At 33.0% G+C, this 24,602-nt stretch overlaps 1 protein-coding gene across 1 annotated transcript; it reads right to left on the bottom strand.

Annotated features, from left to right (window-relative positions):
• Positions 1-244: 244 nt before the first annotated feature.
• On the bottom strand, positions 245-14,641 carry LOC148597546 (neurofascin-like). The gene is made up of 12 exons (XM_088563045.1): positions 14,638-14,641; positions 13,498-13,515; positions 11,389-11,430; positions 10,424-10,563; positions 9,916-10,069; positions 9,471-9,655; positions 7,939-8,086; positions 7,290-7,411; positions 4,615-4,747; positions 4,075-4,196; positions 1,837-1,990; positions 245-301 (listed from the first exon to the last, which is right to left on the bottom strand). The coding sequence occupies exons 1-12, from the start codon at positions 14,639-14,641 to the stop codon at positions 267-269; spliced, it is 1,257 nt and encodes a 418-aa protein (XP_088419171.1). The 3' UTR covers positions 245-266.
• Positions 14,642-24,602: the final 9,961 nt, after the last annotated feature.

The raw sequence follows: 24,602 nt of genomic DNA on the forward strand, positions 1-24,602 counted from the left end.
TATTTTCTCATAATGATAACCTATATTTCTCAAAGAAACTTTTATTGTTTAATGAGTTTTACAATTTTGTATAATCCCCATTTTTTCTATGACGAAAGAAATGCAAGGCACCCTAAATAGTGCTGTTACCATAATGTCAATTCATCCGTCAGTCCGACCGTCACTCCTTCAAACAGGGACTATATACTACTGCTCCTGCGTTGGAACTATTTTTAGGTGATATGTTGAGAATAAATCACTAATATTCTTGTTTTCTCAAGATTTATTCAGTAAATGCTTCTTTTTCTTCCAGGAAATACCACTGCAAAATAATATTATAAAAGCTAATTAGAGTTAAAGAAGGTTCTGTTGTTCTACGTTTGTGTGTGTTATAACTACATTTCACATCGTCACAGTTTCGTCCATCCCGGTCATGATATTTCATTATGAACTCGGCGGGTGTTTCTAGAAAGGCAGAGAATGCTTACCCTACCTGTGCACTTGGTCCATGTCTCGGTATTCAGTGGAGTTCTGGTTGCTTATTTACTTTTGTTTATTTCTACTTGTTATTTTGCTTTTTCTCCATGTTCATTGTTGAGTGTGTCTATTTTTCTTTCTGTTTAGGTATTTTCCCTTCGAATGTTAATTTTGATTACCGCTCTAATCTCGGTTCCTTTTACAACTCTTTCAAAACCTTCATCCTTAATCAATTAAGATTTATATACACAACTCACATACTACAGAAAGCGTTTATTTATCGCTTTATGTATGCACAGCATAAAATCGTAACGTAAACTGTACATGCTGTATGCATGTACAGGTATAGAAAATGCTTCCGATTTCATGTTTTTTTGCAAAATTACAAAAGCCATTACATATACATGTAAGATATTGAAATGGTACTGGGAACAAAAGACGACCCATGCCAACAACTAATGTGATTATGCTTCCCCGAGTCTGAATTGATCAGGTATACCATGTAGCTTGAACTCAGTCTAAAAGGTTAGAACCTTGCTTATATACGCATTGTACATGGAACATGCACATAAGATAGGCCAGGTTTATATACATACATGTACGTGTACACGGAACTTGCAAATATACATACGCATTACAGATAGACCAGGTTTCAAGATTTCAGTGCATTATTATATAGCAGTGTTGATGGGTATGTAACTAACTGATGATACAGCTTTCCTATGCATTATCTACCTAATAATTTAATTTCAGAAGTAACATGCTTTCTGATTGAATATATAGCCTAGCTGGCCGAGTGGTCTAGGGCGCTGGACTTAGTGCAGGCGGTGTTGCCATAGATGTCACAACGGTACGAGTTCGAGTCCCGCGGAGCGAGCGACCAAAAATTTGCATCGCTAATTTGACAGTTCTAACATCGTTGGGAATTTTTCAGACCTTTCTATACGTTTATGTATCTTCCCTGTATCAATTTGATCCGATGGAGCAGCGTAGCGAATAGAGTCGTCACATTCTGAGAAGTTTGTATATATATATATATATATATAAGTCTAAAGGATTGTACAACGATACCGGTAAAGATGTTAACACACTATAACAAAATATATAATGCCCATTATATATTTTATTATAGTGTGTTAACATCTTTATCGTATCGTTGTACAATCCTTTAGACTTATATAATTATTTTTGTTTGTGCTGCATCGTCATGACTGGACGATCCGATACCCATTAAGTTTGCTGGTTGGCAGATTCCTTTAGACTTTATATATACATATATAGTTGTCGAATAAAATTCCAACACTAGATATTTCATTTTGTATTTCACAAGTACTTTCACTGCTTGCGCAGATATATATTATTTGCCAACAGATTACCTACCTGGCATATAAATAACAGATGACGTTGCTTGAACTTGCCCGAAAGGATTAGCTGCTATACACGTTACTATTACAGATTCCGATAATCCGGGTAACGTTAACGTTGTGTTATTCGTCCCTAGCTGTTTCTGTATATTACTGGTTCCTCCGGTTAACTGTATAAAGACAGAGAAAAGTTCAAAATAACGCTACTACTGGTTCCCTGGTTAACTTTATACAGTCAAGACATTTGTTCCCCGTTACCAAGGGTGGTTCCAGGATATCACCCAATGGGGCCCGAGGGAGAAGGTTCACAAAAAAATTTTGCACTTTTTTTTATGCGTGCATATACACAAAACATTTTGTTATTTTCATAAATTTTCAAGTTCATAAGGGACCATGGCCCTATTGGATCCGCCTACACCCATCGGACTGTCCGTTGTAAAGTTTCATAAACAGCTAGATTTATACGATCTTGAATATAAAAGAGATCAAATTTTAAGGCAATATTTTGACAGGTATTCATTTAATGTTCATAGCGAGGACCGTTGAATATATGTAAGTAATTTATATTATAAAAACCACGTGAAGAGTTCTGAACTTTTAGTCATGAAACCGACACAAAATCTTTGTTTTTACAGTCGTACTTTTTGTCACTTTACCGACAGAAATGTTTCAAGTAAGAATACTTCATTCATTAAGGCATTTCTACAGGTATCATGCATACATATGAGAACCATTAGTGTAATATAGCAGGTAACAAAATATGACATTAACAGATGTATCAGATATATAATTCAATGAAACAGAATCTAATTCAAACTGTTTAAGGAGGTAGACCTGGGGTAAGGGACATACCACTGGAAATCAATGATATATTTGTATCATAATCAATTTCACTTAAACCTGTCAAGCTTTATCAAAAACTGAATGAAATTAGTCAAAGTTACTTTGATGCTTACAAGAAATTGATGTAAAATGCTGAAAACAAACATTCCAATCATTTGTAAGAGCTGTGTCCCTTATCCTAGGTCTACCTACTTAAATCGAATGTAATACATGTACTTATATATGTATATATTTTTTGTGAAACGTGGAATATCAGTAGCAAATAAAGAACACCATATAGCTGGCTCTCTAATGATCTGCTTGTACACAGGCAAAATTATTTCACATAAGTTTCACACGAATTTCACATGATTTTCACATGAATTGAGTAAATAAACTAAGTGATAGAGTTCACGTGAAATTCGGGTGAATGGAACCTTCACGTGAAATTCACACGAAATGTTCACATGAAATTCGTGTTAGTGAATTTCACATGAATTTCACGTGAAGTTCGATTAACATGATTTTCACGTGAACAATATTTGCCTGTGTAGCTGGAGTAGAAACACCATCACTACTTGGTTAACACAGTTGACTGTTTAAGTATTGAAAGTTTCATTTGTGATGTTTCATCAGCGTGTAAAATCGCTTAAACGAAAGTGTGCTAAGTGAACTCTTTTACGCGCCGATTAAACATCAAAAATGAAATATTTATTTTTTATAACTGTATGTCATCTATTTCTCTTATTTTCTTTATATTTTATTTTAGCTATATACATAGAAAATAGACAATAGACTCTTTTGTGCTAACTGTGCGTAGGGCATGTTCAATATAAATTTCGGCGAGAAAAAAATATTTCGTTCTACCCAAGCCCTACCTGGCGGAATGCTCATCAACTTAGACATGTACCACATAAAAGGGTCTAAAAAGTGATCAATAAATTTAAAAAGTAGTCCATTTATTGTGGGCATGGTCTTTATTAATACACGTACGATAGCCCGAAGATGACTCTTTCATCGACTCATGACGCCAACGCCCAATGGGATTTGCGTATATAATGCAGAGTAATGCTGAGTAAATGTAATTATATGTCCATGAGAAAAGAAAAAAAATATTCGCACCATAGCCGAACTTTAAGCTCGACATCCGAATCAAGAGGTAGAGGCGGGTCAAAGGAGACTTAGGTGAGGAGTAAAGGTAGATAATGTATTAAGGTCAAGGTCTGCGGTAAAACTAGTCCAGATCACAGCGAGAGGATTTTTAAAGACGTGATAAATTATGGTATGTTGTAGATGGAGACTAAGGAGACAAGACTGCAACAATCTGTTGTATGCAAAGTAAAGTGACATCAATCTTTTACTATCAAAAATGGTATACATGACAGTAAATCAGAACTACATACAATGATTGTCATATTGAAAAGCTACATACCGCTTTGACGGTCCATGTTATTGAAGGAGAGGGTTCGCCGGAAGCTTCGCAAGTCAAAGTTGTCTGGTTCTTGGGAGTAACAGTCACCAGCTGGTTCGGTGTTTTGGTTATTTTAGGCGAAGCTAAACGTTAAAAATCTTTACGTGAAATAAACACGTAGCTTACATACTACAAAGAATGTTTATTGTAAAAGTAAAATTATAGTGCAAAACAATTTACTAGTCAATTTTTGAAAGCTGTTTGTTTACTTACTGTTCAAGAGATTCTTAGGCCACACATTTATTTGGTAGATAACCACAGTTTTCAAATGTTTTGTTGACTGAAATGCAGGTTGAAACACAACTCAATCAAGTAATTCAGTTCCGATAATTTATTCAATTTTACATAAACAGTCTGTAGGTTCAAGTCTCCAGTAAATGCATTTGCAGAGCAGAAATGACCGCATTGCCGTCTTAAAACACGATGAATATAATGTTAAAAAGAAAGCTGTATAGACGTATCAATGTAAACTAAACCATGTACGTATTGTTATATACTTACTGCCACGGACAAAGAAGACGGTATTAGCAGTACTATTTCCTGCATCGTTACTGGCTGAGCACGTGTAAGTACCCATGTCCGTCAGTTTAGCGTTCTGTATTGTATGTGAAGTTGTTTTCTCGGGTATCAATTTCTGAAAGTGAAATTTCTCTTCTCTTTGAAATGCAGTGCTTATTTGAGCAATATATCAAGTTATAATTCTATTGTATTGCATTGGAAGCAATCGGAACTCCTCAGCCTGTCTAGTTACACCTTGGAGCCATTAGGCGGAAGAATCTTTCCGTAATTTGACAGTGCGGTTCTAAAATTATAATTTTACTGGTGGAAATTGTGAACATTGCCATTTTTCTAAGCTCCTCGCTTCGCGCCAAAATTCTTGACAGATTTATTGTTCTATATTTCAAATGATATCGAACAATTTTTTTAGCGCCACCAGGTGGATAATACTACTTTAAGTCGCGTATGACTACAATACCGTTAACTCAACCATGCATGTGGTCCTACGATGGTATTCTATTGCGTACCTAGTTATGTGGCAAAGTACAGATTCTATACACTAAGTCTTCTTCAGAGTACAAAAGCTTAAATTTGCCCTCAGTTTATCATATACATTCATTACAGTTAGTATATACCAATAACAAGCTGAGTGTAGTTAACAAGATTTAAACAACAAAATCTATTATAAAACATGTAAAATTAGTGGATACAACAATCATTTGTATACTAGATATTAATAGACTGTCACTGTTTTGTGTTTAGGAAGTATTTACATTGAAAATATGTATATATTTGTTCAAAATGAAAGACAACTTCTGTTTTGTAAAAGGCATATCATGCTCTCTGTTACAAAACTGCTTACGGAGGAGATAATCATGTACATTATTTTTATCATAAGTAGATTTGGTTATTAATAATAATTTTTGGTGTTATTAACTTCTAAATGTTAAACGCAGATACTTGTTGCATAAACATGCAAATAACAGAATTCGTGAAAAAGAGCCAATAAAAATTATTTTTGAAGGAATTAAAATTAAAATTTTGCTGTTTCAACGTTTAGCCAACGTTGGCCCAACTTAGTATCGCAGTTTAGATGTAACACAATATTTGCTCTCATACGTCCGGATTTTCATCTTTGTTTTTACTTTTTTTGAGATCTACATACTTTTTTGCATCATGAATAACATTAAGCCTGCTTTAACTTGTTTGTTACTGAAATTGTTTCGACGTTAAATGTTCTACCAATGTTGGCTTACTGTTGGCTTTGGTTAGGGAACGCAGAATAATAAAAATGATATTTTCATGGTTTTGATTTAAAAAATTAAAATTTAATAATAGTTTCAAACACGAAAAGCTTCTAAGATAAGTTATTAAATAGAAACATGAAATGCAACGGTTGTTCTGAATATAGTAGGGTCAACGTTGGGTCAACGTAGAACATTTTTAGGATATGAAAGTATTTGAAATTTCGAAACGTCGTGTTTAATCATTAGCTTGTCGAGTAGAAACCATTTTGTTAAAAATTAATCAAGAAGAAATATTTCCATAACCACCGACTTCTGCATTGGCCAACGCCAACTAAAAGCCAACGAACCAACCACCAGCCTACGGAGGCATGCTGTCTGGGAGTGCACTTGTGTTATGTTGCTGTGGAAAAGATGCACATAAATTCTGCACAAGTGAGCTTGTGTTCGGCAGGGAATTATATTTTTTTTTATTTCTGTATAAAATGGTCACTGTAACTTACTGAGTTGGTTTAAATTTTTTTAATAAGTTCTGCATGAAGACCGCTTTCAGTGAAATGTAGGGGAATACCCATTCTGTTTTTAGTTCATTGTCTTCTAGGAGACGGTGTCGCACTGCAAGGTAGTAAACCCCAAATTATATATTCAGGGCTATTAGTGTATACATGCAGCTTTTAGGTAATGCATAGTCTTCTTCAGGTTAAACTTAAGGTCGAAGCTCCATAATTCATTGAAATCAGTGAAATTAACATTGGACTCTGTGGGAAGTGACATTATTGGTTTGTAGCCTTAATTTAGTAAAGCGGAAATGGCCGTGTAGTTCAGTTTGCTTAATAAGAAGACCTAGGGTAAGGAACAAAACTTCTGATTGATACAAAAACAAAGTACTGACAAGAGGAAGACCAGAAACATGACATATTACGACATGTAAATAACACGTAAACTTCATTTTCGAGTTCGTTATTTACACAATGCCATAAAAATGGGTTTATTATAATTCCTGAAATATAATGTCAAACTTTACGTAGGAAATATGATGAGAAACTATATGAATTCACAGTAGGGACCCAAATATGTACTGTTGATAGAAAGCAGTTCATGCATGCAAGGAGAACAGATAGAATGCGCTTGGAAAAGAAGACCTAAATAAAATTTTCAGTAGAAGTCTGTAGTTTCCCTTTCTCAATTGACTTAAAGCTTTCACTTAACACATACCTTTCTTTTTTCGTTTTTTAGAAGACAAGATATCGGTGAAAAAAGGACAGAAACTACAGAAACACACACAAGAACAAAAACAAAAACCAAAATAAAGTCAGAATAACAAACAATTACATATTACATAGAAACTAAAGATAAAGAAAACAAGACAACACACAAAGGTCAATAACCCTCAAGTCCAAAAATATGGAAATAAAGTGTTGTAGTTATACTAACACCATTGAGGTACCACGTGACTGTTGGTGCAGGATATCCACTGACGGTACAAATCAGCGTCGTCGATTGACCATATTTGGTAAATGTACTGGGAATCATAGACACCGTCGGTTTCACGTGTGCTAAAAGTACAAGAAAAAACATCTTCACAGATTCGTATAACGAAGAGTGCTCGTGACTTGTGAAAAAATCACATTCTGTATAGCAGAATCTTTAAGCTAGCGGAACAATGCATAAAAGATCAAGCAGCCGCTACAGAACCGTAGAATAGTTTGGTGAAGAACAACTGCTACACCATGCATGCATCATTAATTTGATCCTCTATCCTACATAATAACATCTAAATGAACTGTCCCGTACTACCATACATCGTGTACTAAGTTACAGCCGTAGAATAATCCTACGAGGAGGAATGACCTGACCAGCAAAACTATATTTTAATATAGCCTAGCCGGCCGAGTGGTCTAGGGCGCTGGACTTTGTGCAGGCGGTGTTGCCATAGATGTCACAGCGGTACGAGTTTGATTCCCGCGGAGGGAACGACCAAAAATTTGCATCGCAAATTTGACAGTTCTAACATCGTTGGGAATTTTTCAGAAACATGTATAAACATACTGTTTTGAAAGCTGGTATACTCTATTGTACTTACGTTTTGGTTTGACAAAAATTTGGATTGTTTTTGCAGACCATCCTTCTGAATTTGAAGCATTACATTGGTATGTTCGATTGTCATCAAGTCTTATATCCCGGATTATCAGAAAGTTTTGATACTGGACTGCATTTGATGGCATTTTTGTCTGTAAAGAGGTGACAAATGTATAAAACGTCTTTTGTCTGTAAGTAAGTACGAACGTCATCAGTAAGGAGTTTAATCCCACTATACTTCACTTGTATAGGGTAAACATCACATTTTATGCTATAACGGGGGATGGGGAATGGATATTGTGAAGGGAGAAAATTGGAAATAAGTTGTAAAGTAGTTATTTGTATAAACAATATATTTAATTTAGTTAAAAACAATATTTTAAGTATCAGTCTTAATACAAGTCAGACAGGAGGTGATTCAACAATGTCAAAAACCCATCGAATTCAGTTTTATTTCAGAAACAGTTACTGATCACATTACTAGTCGTAGTTTTTCATTTGGTTGCTTTTGAAATAAAAATATATATAAATTGTACATGAATTTTGCTCTTTGTAAGACTTTGTTTTATTTTGTTGATTTTCGATGGAGATAAATATATGATTTTCACAAAAATACTAATCTAGATACAAAAAGGATAGTTGGTTTGTAAAAATAAAGCATATTTCGAAAAACAGTATCGTTTGTTTGGTGAGTTTTTCCATGGAATGAATCAATTTACTATGGGTGAGTTTTATATGGACTATACTTAATTGTTAAGGAATTTATAGATATACAAGTCATGTATCACATGTAGGTGGCATGTTTTGCATTATTGACATTTGGAAACGGTCACTTTGACACATATTATCAAACCTATTTACTCTAGTCGAACTGAACTAGCCAATTGTACTTTACACAGAACATTGCATGCACTATCAAATGGACCACAATAAATTCACTACAACGATTTTCAAATAACAATATCAAATAATGAACACTAATGCTATCAATACATAGAATCACTTCTAATACACACAGACCTAAATATATCAAAAAGAATTATACATATTCACGACAAACACAACAATGTAAATTGTTTCAGACAAGCGCATGCACTTTGCCATCTTACATAATCCAACCCCATACTATGAAAAGGATTATATCGCTAAATTCCAATGACTTGAATTATACAGATCACTCACTATCAAATCCAAATACTATTTAACCCCCTCTAAAAACTATTGCAACACTATATCAATCTAAGAGAATTAGTTGAGAGCGCACTTCCACTGGCTGCTTATATGCTACCTGGACGGACGAATCCAACATACGATCCAAGGGTATTCAGGGTAAAAAACGTGAAAATCAATCTATGTTAAGAAATAATGGTGTGTACTGTTTTACTATCATTATGATCCAAATTAGGAGGCATTAAAACTTATAAAGCACCATACATGATGTTCCATTACCCTGTCAAATAGATGATGTAAACAATATTAATTTGAGTATTTTCGTCACAGATACCAAATCAAAAAGGTGCAACGAAAAATAGTTACCCCTACAGCGGACCACTTTACATTTGGAAGTGGTAATCCATCTGCAGCACATGGCACAGCCAGTACCGGGTCCCCTTCTTTTACATTAAAGACCGAATGCGTAAGAAATACTTCAGGCTTTATCTTAAATGGTGGAGGACTTGTCAGGTGAACTGTCGTTCCTACAATTGGCGGTGGTGTCAGTGCTAAAATAGAAGTTGATTTATACATTAAAATGGATTGCAATAATTGTTCAAGTTAAACTCTTTTCACGCTTAAATAATTCCAATTTTAGTCTTTTTTATATAGGTACTATTATTCAAAATAAAATCATTCTCTGTGTATTTCATATAGTATTTAAAAGTAGGGTTACCCACACAGTCCAATTTTAATGATTCAATTTGAGATGTTAAAGCAAGAAACAAATTAGTCTAAATGCTCGCTTAGTAAATAAAAATTCGTATACCTGGTCCATAATTGACAACATAAGTTAATGATGCTGTTCCGAATTTGTTGTGGGCCAGACAGACGTAGGTTCCTACCAAATCTTTGGTCATGTCTGTAATCTCCAACTCAATATTAGCAAAATGATAATGAATGTGTTGATTCGCTAACTGTCCCTGTAAGACAAACAATAATTGAATAGTGTAAATTGATATTAGTAAAAACAAATGGTGTTATCTATTATATGTTGATTAATAAACCACACTATATGTTGTTTCGTAGATTAAAAGACTAAACAGTTCTGGTACCTAACATACATGGAATGAACTAACCGGAGTTTTGGTAGATACATACTACTGTTTTATGTACGGGTATTTTAATAAATAGTCAGGTCAGTAACTCATAGGGAATCTCCAAAGCCAATCATAGAGATACAAAGTGAAGTAAATTGTACTAAACAAACAGCCATTGGTTTAATAGAAAATATTTTTTTGCAGGAAATTATACCAATGGCTGAAAAGCCTACTCACATTTGGATCAATGTTTTTTGGGGTATGCCAGGTGACTGTAGGTTTGGGGTCACCTTCAGGAATACATTTAAGTCCAACATGATCACCATCCTTAACAAAAACTTCACTGTTTTCTGTTACAGGAAAGTATGGCTTAACATCTGAAACCATAAACAATATGTTGTTACCTTAAAATTAAACCCAAGCTATGTAAATTCTTATTTCTAAACATAACTTTTGAATAAGTTACTCGGTAAAACATTTTCTCATTTTACCAAGATTTTCTGATTAGGATTTTAATGTAGTGATTTAAAAGAAAAATCAGCTATTAAATTATGTTACTACTCAGCCTGCTTATCAGTGCTATTGTCAGCTTTTACAGGAGTTGGTGAAGGTTTCCTTATTACATGCATAGTTCCAGCTGACGCAATTAAAGTAATTAGGATATTGATATTGTAAACTTTGATTGACCGTATCGTTTTCAGTTCTTTTTTTTTATTATGAAAGCATTATTAAAAGTTCCGTCCCTTTGGTAGACATGATATGCATGTACTTGTAGCTTGTCTTTTTAAAGAAATACAGTTTCAAGATTCAAGCAAGGACATGGTGATAGTCCAAATCAAGCCCCTTAATGGCAATCATAGAATTAAAAACCTTCCCGTATTATTATAGTATTTAATCATTTTCTTGCAATCTATGATACCTATCTTAGTTACGCTTACCTTACCGGTGCGCTCGGTCCATGCTCCAAGTCGTTAGTGGAGTCCGAGTTGCTCCTTTGCTTTTGTTACTTTAAATGTATGATTTTAGTTACTTAATGTCTTTGTTGTGTATGTCTGTTTTCCATGTCTGGTCTTTGTCCCTGGATTACATTCTTTTGATTACCGCTATAACCTTGGTTCCCTTGATTACTCTTATTTCTGTTTCATTCGATTTGTGCATTTTCCATTAGAAATAATCTTGTGTACAGCAGTACATAAACGTACCTGCTTTCGTAGGTATGATACCACCAAGTACAGCGACTATCCCTATAAACATAAGAAGATCGCATGTGTTAGTGCCATTAGTAACTTGCTTTATTCACGGCAATAAGACCATATATAGCTCCTCTATCTATCCCTCGCATACCATATATCCCTTCTCTTTCTATCCCAGGAGACCGTATATTGCTTCTCTAACTTTCTATCCCTAGGAGACCTTTACCGCTTCTCTAACTTTTTATCCCTAGGAGACCATATATCGCTTCTCTAACTTCCGATCCTTATATCCGAAGGCCAGATATCTCTTCTTTATTTTCTATTCCTAGGAGCGTTAGACGGTGGTATTTTTTTTACAACTACAGCAGCAACGCAAGAATGTTTAGAATTAGAAATAAGTATATATACTTGGACTTTCTAATTTACATGTTTCTAAACTGAACATAAGTCGATCAACAGTAAACTAAAGCAGAAAAGAAATCATCTGAAAGAATGTTTTACCCATGACACCAATTCGTACATCAAAGAATACACAGGTAAATACTTCACAGGAAATTCATGAGAATCGAAATTGGCATGACATCCACAGAGATTTGTAATGCAATATATTTTATTTTCACATGAAATTGCAACCACATGTATCCCAAGGCATAATTTTTTTGTGAATTTCATGAAAAAATCTTGCAAATTCATTTCAAAACCGTGTGAAAATATATTGCATATATTTACATATTACATATATATATATATATATGTTTTACATGGGACTGTTAATTCAAACTACCTTTACTCAACACTTCAGGAATTGACTTTCCTAGGTAATAAAAATGATAAATATATAAATGAAATGTGAATTACAATCAAGATGTCGAGTCCTGTTCGGTACTTAGGTTTCTGTGTTTCGTCAAAATCACTTCGTTAAATAATGTTTACATGACAATAACCAATTAACCATTAACCACTATTTACTGCTAACCTTAAAGTTGCCTATTAAAGGAAGGTGTTCTGTGTTGCCCTTTTTTGTTAATTTGACAAGTTATAAGTGTACCAAACAAACATGGACTTGGGTAAATATTTTACGAAGAAGTCTACAAAATCAGACAGTAGGCGATTCATGCATTTAAAAAACCCACCAAATTTACTCTTCATTTCGAACTCAAAAACATATCACCAGTCTTGGTTAGTCACCATGTTAAACAATTATATATATATATAGTGTATGAAATTGGCACTTTCTAACGGATATTTTTCTCGATTTGGTTTGATTTAGTTGATTTTAGTTGAGGACAAATGTATGGTTTCACAGAATTGTAGATCTGATCTTATTACGTAAAGGACCATCATTACGTAAAAATATGTTGACTAAAAGGAATGTTTTCTTTCGTTGGGTATTTTTACATGAATCATCTCTACCAACGGCAATGACCAGATTTATATGGATTGGTACTAAACAACTAAGCGGAATATTTTAATTTCAAATGTAACACGCTTTTTGGTTGGATAAAAAAAATGTCCATCATCTCATAGCCCAAGTTTTGCTATGTGAATGTGACATCATCAACCCTTTTTGATAATTTACACTATTTGATACTAAAACTGAATTATAAGAAATGTCTGCTTTTTACCCTTTGACCTTAAGAACGCTCTTCCATGGACATGAAAGTCAGCTGACCGAAATTATGTTTCCCGAATGGCCAAATACTGATAACTTGGTGGCATTCGAAAAAAAACTGTATCGGAAATTAAAATTGGGTGTCATGTGTTATTTCCTGACTGAAATATAGAAAAAATATAAGTAAAAAGAACCAGTTTTACAGCGTCGGCTATCTTTTTTTAAAGTTAGTACTTGTTTTCGGTCTGTTTGAAATATGCACACTTCAAAATAACATTCTACGTATATTATGTACTGCATAGACAGAAAAAGTACAACAGACATTCCTTAAAGGAATTGTCTTGTATTTTTGTCTATTTGATTTATTTGATTATATCAATGAAATGGCGGGAATTGGTGGAATCACTGAAACAGTTACAGTGTTTCAGACTATATATTTTTAGAGAGTAATATTGTCTTAACCTTTACATAATGGTATACGAACAACACGATAGTACTCTTCTTACCTTCCGGACATTTTGGTACTTACAAAAATCTATTTTCATCTTGACCCAATTGTTTAAAGACAAGAGATAATAGATAAGAAAGGTTGACCAGTTTTTAAGTTTAGAATATTGGTCAAAGTTCATTTCAGTATTTATCTTCTGATTCAAATAAGTACCTGACAAAATTGAACACCAATGGAACTGCATAAACCATAAAGCGATCAAAGATGATGTGTATAATAAGTTTCTTGATAAATAAATAAGAAAATGTAGACCTAAAATAATAGACATGTATACAGATATTTATAGACTAGAAAACATTGCTCTTAGCCGAATAATAGTCTTTATAAAGAATTTACCATTTATCGAAAGTGGCTTATGTACTATCAACGTGAAGTCGATTTGATTGGCATCAAAAGGTTTTAAGACTCAAAAGTCACATGACTTCCGAGTAAAACTTGCATAAAATTACATTCTGCGCTTTAAGATGACATGGTGCCATATTCATTTACACAAATGGTTTGGATTTATATTCATCGTATTTTATATCTCATTAACGCTCGCATAAAAAAACGAGACAAGAAGACCCAACCAGGGTGTGTTTTAAACAACCACAACACATAAGCTGTGAACTACTTCCTTAGTTTTTACATTCTTGCACAATACCCCTTTCACTAATTTATGTCATATTCCAAAATCATCCTTTTATGAAAACAATATTTTACTGTCTTAACTATTGATTTTCGACTTTTAATTGATACCGTTTAATTGGTCTGTTACCAATGTATGTTGTATGTCAATTTGTGTCAAATACTACATGTACACAAGCAAAATTATTTTACATGATATCCACACGATGTTCACCTGAATTGAGCGAATAAACTAAGTGACAGAGTTCGTGAAATTCGGGTGAATGGAGCCTTCACGTGAAGTTTACACGAAATGTTTACATGAAATTTGTGTGTAGTGAATTTCACATGAATTTCATGTGAAGCTCGATTAACATGAATTTCACGTGAAAAATATTTGCCTGTGTATATTGATCGCTATTGATTTATACCATGTTTTTAGTCCTTTACCCATATATGTTGTATGTTAATGTGTCAAATACCATATGTATATTGATCACTATTGATCGATACCATTGAATTGGTACTTTACCCATTGTATGTTAATGTGTCATTGATCACTATTGATGCAAATTGTTTGTTTTTTGATACTTCTCTTTGTATGCAATGATTTGTTTGTTTTTGTTGCAACATTCCGATATGAGAGTATTTTCTGAATTATTCAGGCAAGCTGACCGATACTTCTCTTTAAGTGTTGTTTATGATTACAATGGATTATAAGCTGCCGCTTTCGACATTTTATTCAGTATGGCAATGGTATAATTGTACACGTAGTTAAAAATTTTATTTGATTATAAATATAACTGTCCTTAGCAAACCACACTTTTCAATCATATGATTTCCGAATGTATTTAAATATCTGAAATTTCATCCATATTTTAACGTCCACCATTATTTTTAACATATATTTTGGTGAATTGACTTAAGTTTCAAGATAAAATTTAAAAAAAAATGTTTTCATTTTCATTTTACAAAAATAACCTTAATAAGTTTTTAATTGTTCTTAATGTAAGGTTTAAATCTCGCATGTTCTTTTTATTTGGTATTTGTGCCATTCAAGGTCAACTAGATCTAGAGGATTGTTCTAATACCGTAAACGTATTAATTTTCGTGGTGTACTGATTTTCGCTATATTTTCGGTTGGCTCAAGAACGCAAAAAGTAGTACACGTGAAATAATATTTACAATTTTGAATGGGGTCGTATCCATCAATGCAATCAAGTATAAATTTAAACTAAGTCTATTATAAAAACATATACGGTAAAAGCACGTTGGTTATAATTTCTAAATTCATGATCTTGTTTACATATTTTTATCAATGGCTATAGAGTACCTGTCACATCAAAAATCAATACTGTGAAAACATTTTATTTACAAAGAGAAATTTATAAATGTAAGTTTTAAACACTCACTACGAAAAACAGATTGCCGTTAATTACAAACGCTGAGAACTGTCAACAAAAATGTAAATCCGTATACATGCAATTAAAGTGTCAAAAGTTAATTCCTACAATAATAGCTACGGCTTGGGAAATTTAGTGAGTTCTTTTTAGTTTTAAATAAGAACAAAGAGTTAGATTAAAATGGACAGAGGAAACTATGTGGACTTGCTGTTAATATCGTATTAACGGCCGTCATTAATTTTTTTGAAAAAAAATAACTAAATAAACTAATTAATCAAACAAGAGATCACACACTGCGGAGACTATTGCAAAACATAATTTCTTCAACTTTGAGAACCACGAAAATTAATATCTGCGAACACTGACTTTTCAGAAACCGAGAAAAATGATACGTTTTTACTATGCTCTTGATTTTGTTGTTCTTGTTGACAATCGTAAGCTTTGAAATATACTCAGTATATGTATCATATTATGAATGTATACCGTAATAACAATGTGGTGACATTTAACGACCATCCTTTTTAAATAAGTCAGTATCCAGTTTCATAAAGAGTATAAAATTCAGATTTCCCCCTATTCAATTCTTCAACTCCGACAAATCGCATCACTTTAAATTAAAAGAAGAACTCTGGGGTATGAAAAAAAATCATTGTTTTAATTAAAACCAAGCCAGATTCATTGTTGATCTGCCCTCTTCTACCCACTACATGTACCAAAACATTTCGTTCGATCGTTGATTTCAAGTAGCGTAGTTTTGTAAATAGAGGTATATTTTCTCATCTCTTTGTTTTTTTTTCGTATAAGTTTATCAGTTTTGTACATTATTGAAAAAAAAGAAAATAATACTACAAGACTTGAAGGAGGTTTATAAGAAATTTATAAGCTTGGATGTGTTTATTTTTCAGGAAGTTGAGAGAAGCAAGTAATAACACGTCTTGTTTCAATACATTTCTTTTAAACTTTGGTGAATTGTAAGTAGTAATTAAAAAAGGGACACGACTGCTATGTTTCCTCTGGTTATAGTGATGTTAATGCATGTACATGACTGTAACTATTCAGAATTCTTTTTTATACTTTTTTTTTACTTTGCGATCAACTTCGGAAAAGTACTGTTAAACATGTGTTTTTAGGTACAGAATGTACTTTTTCAACAGAAGACTTTTTACATGATTTACGGATTACAAAAAATGCCACTTTTGAAGAAATTGTACTCATTAGGTAGAAGTATTTAGAGATTATTAACTAACTTTTCAAGTAATGTTGCGGTTAGGATTCACTGAGAAATCATTGATCATTAATTTTCAGTATTGTTCGTATCGGATACCATTAATATTTTATTTGTATTTTTGGAGCAATATGGAGACGTAAGCTGGTCAGTAGCTTTTTCCAACGCAGACCCTTTGAGGTCCGTTCTTATTTCTGTATTGGTGCACATTTTGATCTTTGCCAAGTGTATCTACACATTTTTTAAATAAGATGATAATTAACTTTAATTAACATACGCTTTTCCTATTTCATAATCCTAAAGCACTGTTTTAAGGATTACCACTAGTTGTTCTATCAGTAAAAACAGGTGATCATGCCTAAAATGTATGTTTATGACCATATTTTTATACCATTCTAATTATATTGTTTCTCTTGTTGCTGGAAAGGATCCGTAATTCTAATCTGTCTATGCGCAATTTTAGTGATAGATAGAAGGTACAAACTGGTCGCTACACTATACGACAAGAAGATGTATTTTGTAGGTATCATCATCTTTTTTTCCGCCTCCTTCAGAACATATGGTTATTTCGTATTATTTATTTCCTGCATTATCTAGTCGTTATCCTAGGGATAAGTTCCATTTTTCTAGTATTCGAATCTTGGTTTCCTTTATTATCGTTATAACAATTTAGAGATGTACAATGTATGGATGGGTCTGGCAAGTACACAGAATGGAATCCTCTCAAAAACGCCTTCTGACATTGATTAAAGCAGTGAAAGTTTGTAAAGTATAAATTTCGGATTTTTCAACGTCAACAATGTGCTTTTGACATGCACAGTTCTGCATGATCTTATTCATTCGTGTATCTCCACAAAAGACTTAAAATATAATTCTCTAGTTTTATGTAGTTTGGTGATGTTATAATGCTAGAACTTCAGCTCGACAATATTTTTGTGGGATTTAGGAAGACATTTCAAATTACAATTTGACTACTTATGGAAAAATTATATGCCACTTTATTTATTTAAAGCTTTTGTGCTTTTGACCTCAGACTACGTCCTCTCACATAAAACAATTGCCACTTATTATGTTTCCGTAGACAAAGTTTGCTTGAAAATGGATAAATGATAAACTTGATACGTTTTGAGGATTTTGCATTGTTATGCGTCAGAACATGTGAACAAATATAGTTACTTCATTAAAATGAGTTTAAAGGCTTACAATTTTTGTTGTTTGTCAAGGCCATCCGACACAGACATTCGATATCAATACATTGCAATGTTAATGCAGGGTTATTCCATGCAACACTGATGTTTAGTTAGTGAATAAATTATTCACCCAAATATTTATGCACTAGTCCATATAAAATTCAGACACTGCCTAATGTAGAGGTGATTCATGGTGTAGAAAAACCTAAGGAACATATAATGCTTTTTTTGTCTACATATACTACACTTTTTGAGTAACAATAGTCATTTGTGTATTCAAATTTTTACTTTTTGAAAACCATACATTGATCTCCCACTCGAAGCAACCAAATCAGATCGAATCAAGAACGACAACTCTTGCAAATCTCAAACGAGCAAGAACCAAATGACAAACTTAGACCAGTTTTGTGGTCTGTAACTGTTACTGAACAAAAGTGAAAATGGTGTATTTTTGAAATGCATGAATCTCCTCCTGTCTGATTGTTTTTTTATAAAGGCTGCTACTTATAAGAAATATAAACTTTAAAGAATAGCAAGAGCCAGTAATAATTTCATAGCTTCATCAAATCGCATGATCATCAGGTTTTGACCTACTTTACTGATTACCTAAACATCGTCTAATGACTTTGTTTTTTTTTAAGTCTTAGTATCTGTAAGAATCAGGCAGTGGGCGGGCCCTGGTATGACAAAACCCAACATTTTGATAGTTTCAGTTGACTATTTTTACCATCAGAATCAAGCGACAAGATTTTCCGTATCATGCTGGACCATTGAGTTACAATTTCATTGAAATGCACTGAAAATGAACATTTCAAGGGCAGATAACTCAGTTAATAACCTCATTTTTCTAACATTCTATTGCAAATTTCCCGAGCAAAGCCAGTGATGCACGGATGAAATAATGGTCTTTTCGACTGAAGTATCCTTGGATGGTATTATATTGTCAGATCGGTGCGGTTTTGACATGCATGTTTCTGATTTTTCTCATTTTTCCTGATTCTTACAAAAAACTTACACTTCGAAATAAGCCTTATTGAAATGACAACATCCATTAATTCTTACATCAGATGCAATCTTGAAACCATGAATCAAATTGTGTTTTGGATAGCTATGTCGATGTGCCGATTAATCCTTTTGTGGTATTTGATTAGTTTATCCAGCAGTGGTGGTAATTCGTTAGGAGCAATTAAGACTATTTTTACTTATAAGCCGAGTGCTTGAATATGTATTTTGGTATTCAAAATACAGTTACATGTAACTATTTTCGCAAGAAATGAAGTAAGTCTTGATGTTTTATATTGGAAACAGACTTAATCGTCTTTATACGTTGGATTTATATTTTTCACTGTGTAGTTGTTTAATTATATATATATATATCAACAAAAAAAAAAAAAAAAAAAAAAAATCGCATCGTATCCTCAATTTTATAGTTTTTGTTGATAAGATTAAACATATCTAATTTTGCTATATCAATAAAAATATAGAGGATTTGTGGACAGGTTATACAACATTGATAGAGGATTTGTGGACAGGTTATACAACATTGATAGAGGATTTGTGGACAGGTTATGCAACATTGATAGAGGATTTGTGGACAGGTTATACAACATTGATAGAGGATTTGTGGACAGGTTATGCAACATTGATAGAGGATTTGTGGACAGGTTATGCAACATTGATAGAGGATTTGTGGACAGGTTATACAACATTGATAGAGGATTTGTGGACAGGTTATGCAACATTGATAGAGGATTTGTGGACAGGTTATACAACATTGATTAAGTCATCATCAATTACAAAACAATTTTAACATAATTATCAAGCAGAAATCTTATAATGATATACATATGCAGTATATGTGGATTTGAATTTTTTATATGACAAAAAATTAATATAATGTGTATACTTATTGATAAATGTATTGCAGTAAATAATTGTAACCTTTAGGACTGCGAGTACTTTGATTTTCATTTAGACACACTGTACATCCTGGGAATTTTTCGTTGCCTTGTACACATGTTGTTGTTAAACTAAATGTGCACGTACAATACCGTTACATATTTTTATGGTTTATTTAGTATATCAAGAGTTTAAAAATATTTCTGTGTTTTGAAAATAGGTCAGCTGGGTACATTTACCTTCATAGTATATTTATACTTGGTATATGTGTACTTAGGTACATTGAGACATTACTTGAGTGAATATATTATAACATATTACACATTATTAATAGATGATTTGTGTAGTTTTTTGTGTATTTTTCTTTTTAGAATCTGTGTTTGTTTTCGCGTGTGTGATTAAACCCATTCCTTTTCTACCTTATCATATGGTTATACCTTTTTCTGTCTATTTATGTTGACATATTTTATATTTATATTTATGTAGTCCACGATATTACTGCCATTTTACTCTTATATATTTTATTTATTCTTTATTTTTGACCATATTCTTTTACCATTGCTTGTGAGCTATATACTGTAGTGATTTGAGTTTCGTATTTTTAGTCTACATTACTGAGATAGGCATAGGGACATGTATTTATATTTTACTCTGCCTGTTCTGATTTTTTTTTTGTGCAATCTTTCATGAGTTACACTTTTATCAATTAATTTGAGAAAAATACTGTAAATCTGATTGGTTAAAATAATTTTGTTATATATCAATGGATACAAAAATATTGACATGCCCCTATTCAGTTAAATTCAGAGCTACTTTCTTCATGTTTAAAAGTAAAAATATGTTCAAAATTAATTTATAAGAATTGGCTATGATAAAAATGTTGTTTATTGAAAAATAACATAAATATCCATGTGCATATTTTGTTTATTGCACTTCGCAAAATAAGCGATGTGCACATGGAAAATTTATGTGATTTTTCAATAGACAAAATTTTTATCATAGCTTATTCTTAACTATTTTTTTTGAGGAGACATATTGAATAATTAACTTTTATTGTATCTGCAAGAGGTCCTCTAACTCATATACTTTGACCTCTAAACTCTTGAAATATTTCATGTCCTAAACTAAAAAAAAATATTTCGTTAAAACACATGGAATAAGCACAAGTACATAACTGATGCAGAGGAATTCATATTTTCAACGGGATTTTCCCGTTCGTATCCCAATTTCCTTTATTGTTCATTCAAAATGTCATTTGGCTGTGATTATTGCAAAAAGCACTTTTTCCAAAATTCTGGTATGGAACCATATGATCATATAACTTGCAGAAATTGTCAAGCAGGTTGTTATCGATAAATCCTAAAATACAAATTTGTTTATGCCCGTGATTCCAGATTTATATAGAAAATATATGCATACTTTTAGGTTCAGAATGCCCTTCTGAAAAGCTGGAAAATGGTATTGTGACATTGCGATATCGCTCTATCTACTACAATTGGTACGAGGGATTCCGGCTCATCGACGGAGATAAGAAAAGAAAATGTGGCTCGGACAAGCAATGGAAAGGAAGGAAGCCACGGTGTGAAGGTTTGTTTTATTACACTTGCAATATTAAGGTTTTTTATTGTGCATTCTTTCAAACATGCTGAAATATTATTTCTCTTTAACAAGCTGCTTTATCGCATTAGTATCAAAGTTACCGCATCAAATTACCGCATTAGTATCAAATTATCAAACTCATTTTGATATCAGAGAAGACAGCTATTAGATAATTGATTCATAAGTTGTTGACTCGGAACATATTTTTACATGTAATGTTCCCTCACACATCAGACAAATCACAAACAGTTCAGAATAACATTTTCGTTCCTTACTTTTGAGTGCTCTCTATGGTTTGACTTATTCTTGCCGCTTCAGTAAATTAGTGTCCAACATACATTTTTATGGTGTATCCATCTGCACCATGAAAACTGATTTATTCAATGGGTCATAGTTTTCCTTTCCTCGTTTGTCTACCCCGGACTTGACTTTTTATGAACAACTATACTCGGCGTCACATAAATAACATACTGTTAAAATTTGAATAAAAATATTTTCTACGACTTTATTGACACCTACCTCGTTTAAATTGTCTTAAATGCTTTGCTCATTCGTTTAGCCAAACGGCTTCTCCCTAAACAAGTCGCTTATTAGCTTAAATCACGCGTAACAAATCCTTACGGGAAAATCCCATACTAATATCCGCCATGTTGGTTTCTACGGGACGATTTGTTTACAAACGAAGTTCGTAAGTTCCCGTCGAACTCCAGTGACAATCGTCTGCTTGATCAACTTCTCGGTATTGTACGTTGTTCGCGTAAAATAAATCCGAGATATCCGAAATAACGCCAAAAAACATTCTGGGTTCTTCGGTTTTTGGACAAACCATTTAAACGTAAACATCTCCTAGCAACCCGATCACTGTAAACATGGCCGACTTTTTACAATGTAAATATTGGCACCGAGAATTAAAATCTGACGGGAATTTAAAGATTCAATGTTTAGGGAAAAGCCGTTTGGCTGAACGAATGAGCAAGTAATTTAAGACAATTTAAACGACGGTAGGTGTCAATAAAGTCGTAGGAAATATTTTTATTCAAATTTTAACAGTATGTTATTTATGTGACGCATAGTATTGGTGGGTGTTTCTAGAAAAGCAGAGGACACTTACCCTACCGGTGCACCTGGTCTATGCTCCCAGTTTTTAGTGGAGTCCGATTTTACTTTTTGTTACTTTGTATGAATGATTTTAGTTACTTTATGTTCTTTGTTGTGTATGTCTGTTTTCCATGTCTGGTCTTTGTCCCTGGATTACATTATTTTAATTACTGCTATAACCTTGGTTCCCTTGGTTACTCTTTTCCTTTTTTCATTTCGACTTTTTATAGAATTTCTTATCAAATGAGCATTTAGGATTTCATAATTGTTTTACAAATTATATTCTATTTACTAGAATTTCGTCGTTTGTAAACATATTTCAAAGCAAAAAATAAATACACTTTAAAATCACCAGTCTCCAATTAAAGTCATCTGCAATAAATACTGATTATTAAGGGAAGTCTCATAAGGAATAAGGGTATGAAAAATGTATGTAAAAATGTACATGAAACCCATGAATTCACACTGTGAATTTTTAATGATTTTAAGATAGAACTTTAATAGATAGTTTGGGAAACATTTTGAAAAAATAACTCTATGTTACAGCTTTATTAAAAAAATATAATGCTTCAATATTTTATGTTTTTGTATTAGTCTAAAATTCATTTATGAATGTCAAAACAAAAAGGAGCAAGATTAGTTGCCTGAAATACAATAAGAGATAACTCTCTATCCGTAATCATTTAGTTGAATATACATTTAACGTTAGCTTTCTATCGACATATCTTAACATCTAAGTGACATTGTACAAAACAAACACTTAAAAAGTGACATCATGACAGCCTTACATGAACAGCCCTGAAACTAAACCACACATTATTTAGTGATATTCTTCAATCAATTAATCAAACAATACCAATGTGCAGTCTTTCCTTACCACTATACCATGACAGAACATTAATAAATGGAAATAAAAGGTTGATAAAAAGTGAGTCAAAACGACTTTCCGTATTGGACCGGGACGAAAATCGATTTCATATTGATTCATGCATTTACACGGACCAGGGCAATCAGTTTTCAAAGACCCCAGTGAAGCAAAATCATTGCCTAACATACATGACACATAGGTGTCGTACCAGCAGACAAAGCCCGAAACAAAAATGTGTTTGTCTGCAAAACGTATTCCATCCAGTATATATCATCAGAGGTAGAAGTAGAAAATAGTATCACTAATAAGATCTATACTGTTACAACACACTTCAAAGAAGAGATAGTGGAAAACCGTAAATCTGTGCCATTCTCTATGGTCTCTCTATCAAAGACGATGATTGTGCTTCACTGTCTATGTACTCGATTCCTAAACTCCACGAGAATCCATACAAAAAACGCTGCATAGCTGGATCTGCAAAATTTACTCTACCAAACCTCTTTCAACACTTCTATTAACTTCTATACTCACAGTTGTCAAAGAGGGTCATCAGTCATACCACGACACTTATTACCCTCGTAGTGGTATTCATACAATGTGAATCCTGTAAAATGATCTTCTGGAAACCCTAAAGTCAAGATCATTATCAAAATACAATAGCATTAAAGCTTATGATTTTTTTTAACTATTTATACTTCTAATCCCTATACTCTGTTAAAATCCCGACTCAAGAACATTAAACATTGTTATCCCTCCAAAAAAGACGGTACACATAGGTACAAATTTGTAGTAATTGGTAGAGTTTCCACATACTTTGTACAAAAACAATTCCAAATCATCCTCCAAATATACAGAAGAGAATGTTTTTTTTTTTAAATTCTGGAATTTGATATCGACATTCTATCTTGGTGGTGTGATGTACGTGATTTCCGACAAACTGTCGGCATACCAATGGGAACAATTTGTGCCTCTCAACTTGCTAACTTATTCATTCACTCTTATAAGGCCGACTTTAAAGCTGATCTGGTCCACAAGAAGAATCAATGTTTAGCTGTATCCTTTAATCTTACTTTCCGCTGTGTTGATGACGTATTATTGGTGCACAATCCTAATTTTGGGGATTTTATACATCGCATCTACGGCAAAGAACATAAAATAATGGATACTACAGACACTGTGAAGTCAGTCTCATTTCTTGACCTACATTTTGTACAC

Source organism: Perna viridis, chromosome 15 (genome assembly GCF_037379345.1).
Source record: "Perna viridis isolate PV_CMFRI_1.1 ecotype Kerala chromosome 15, ASM3737934v1, whole genome shotgun sequence".
NCBI classification, from domain to species: Eukaryota; Metazoa; Mollusca; class Bivalvia; order Mytilida; family Mytilidae; genus Perna; species Perna viridis.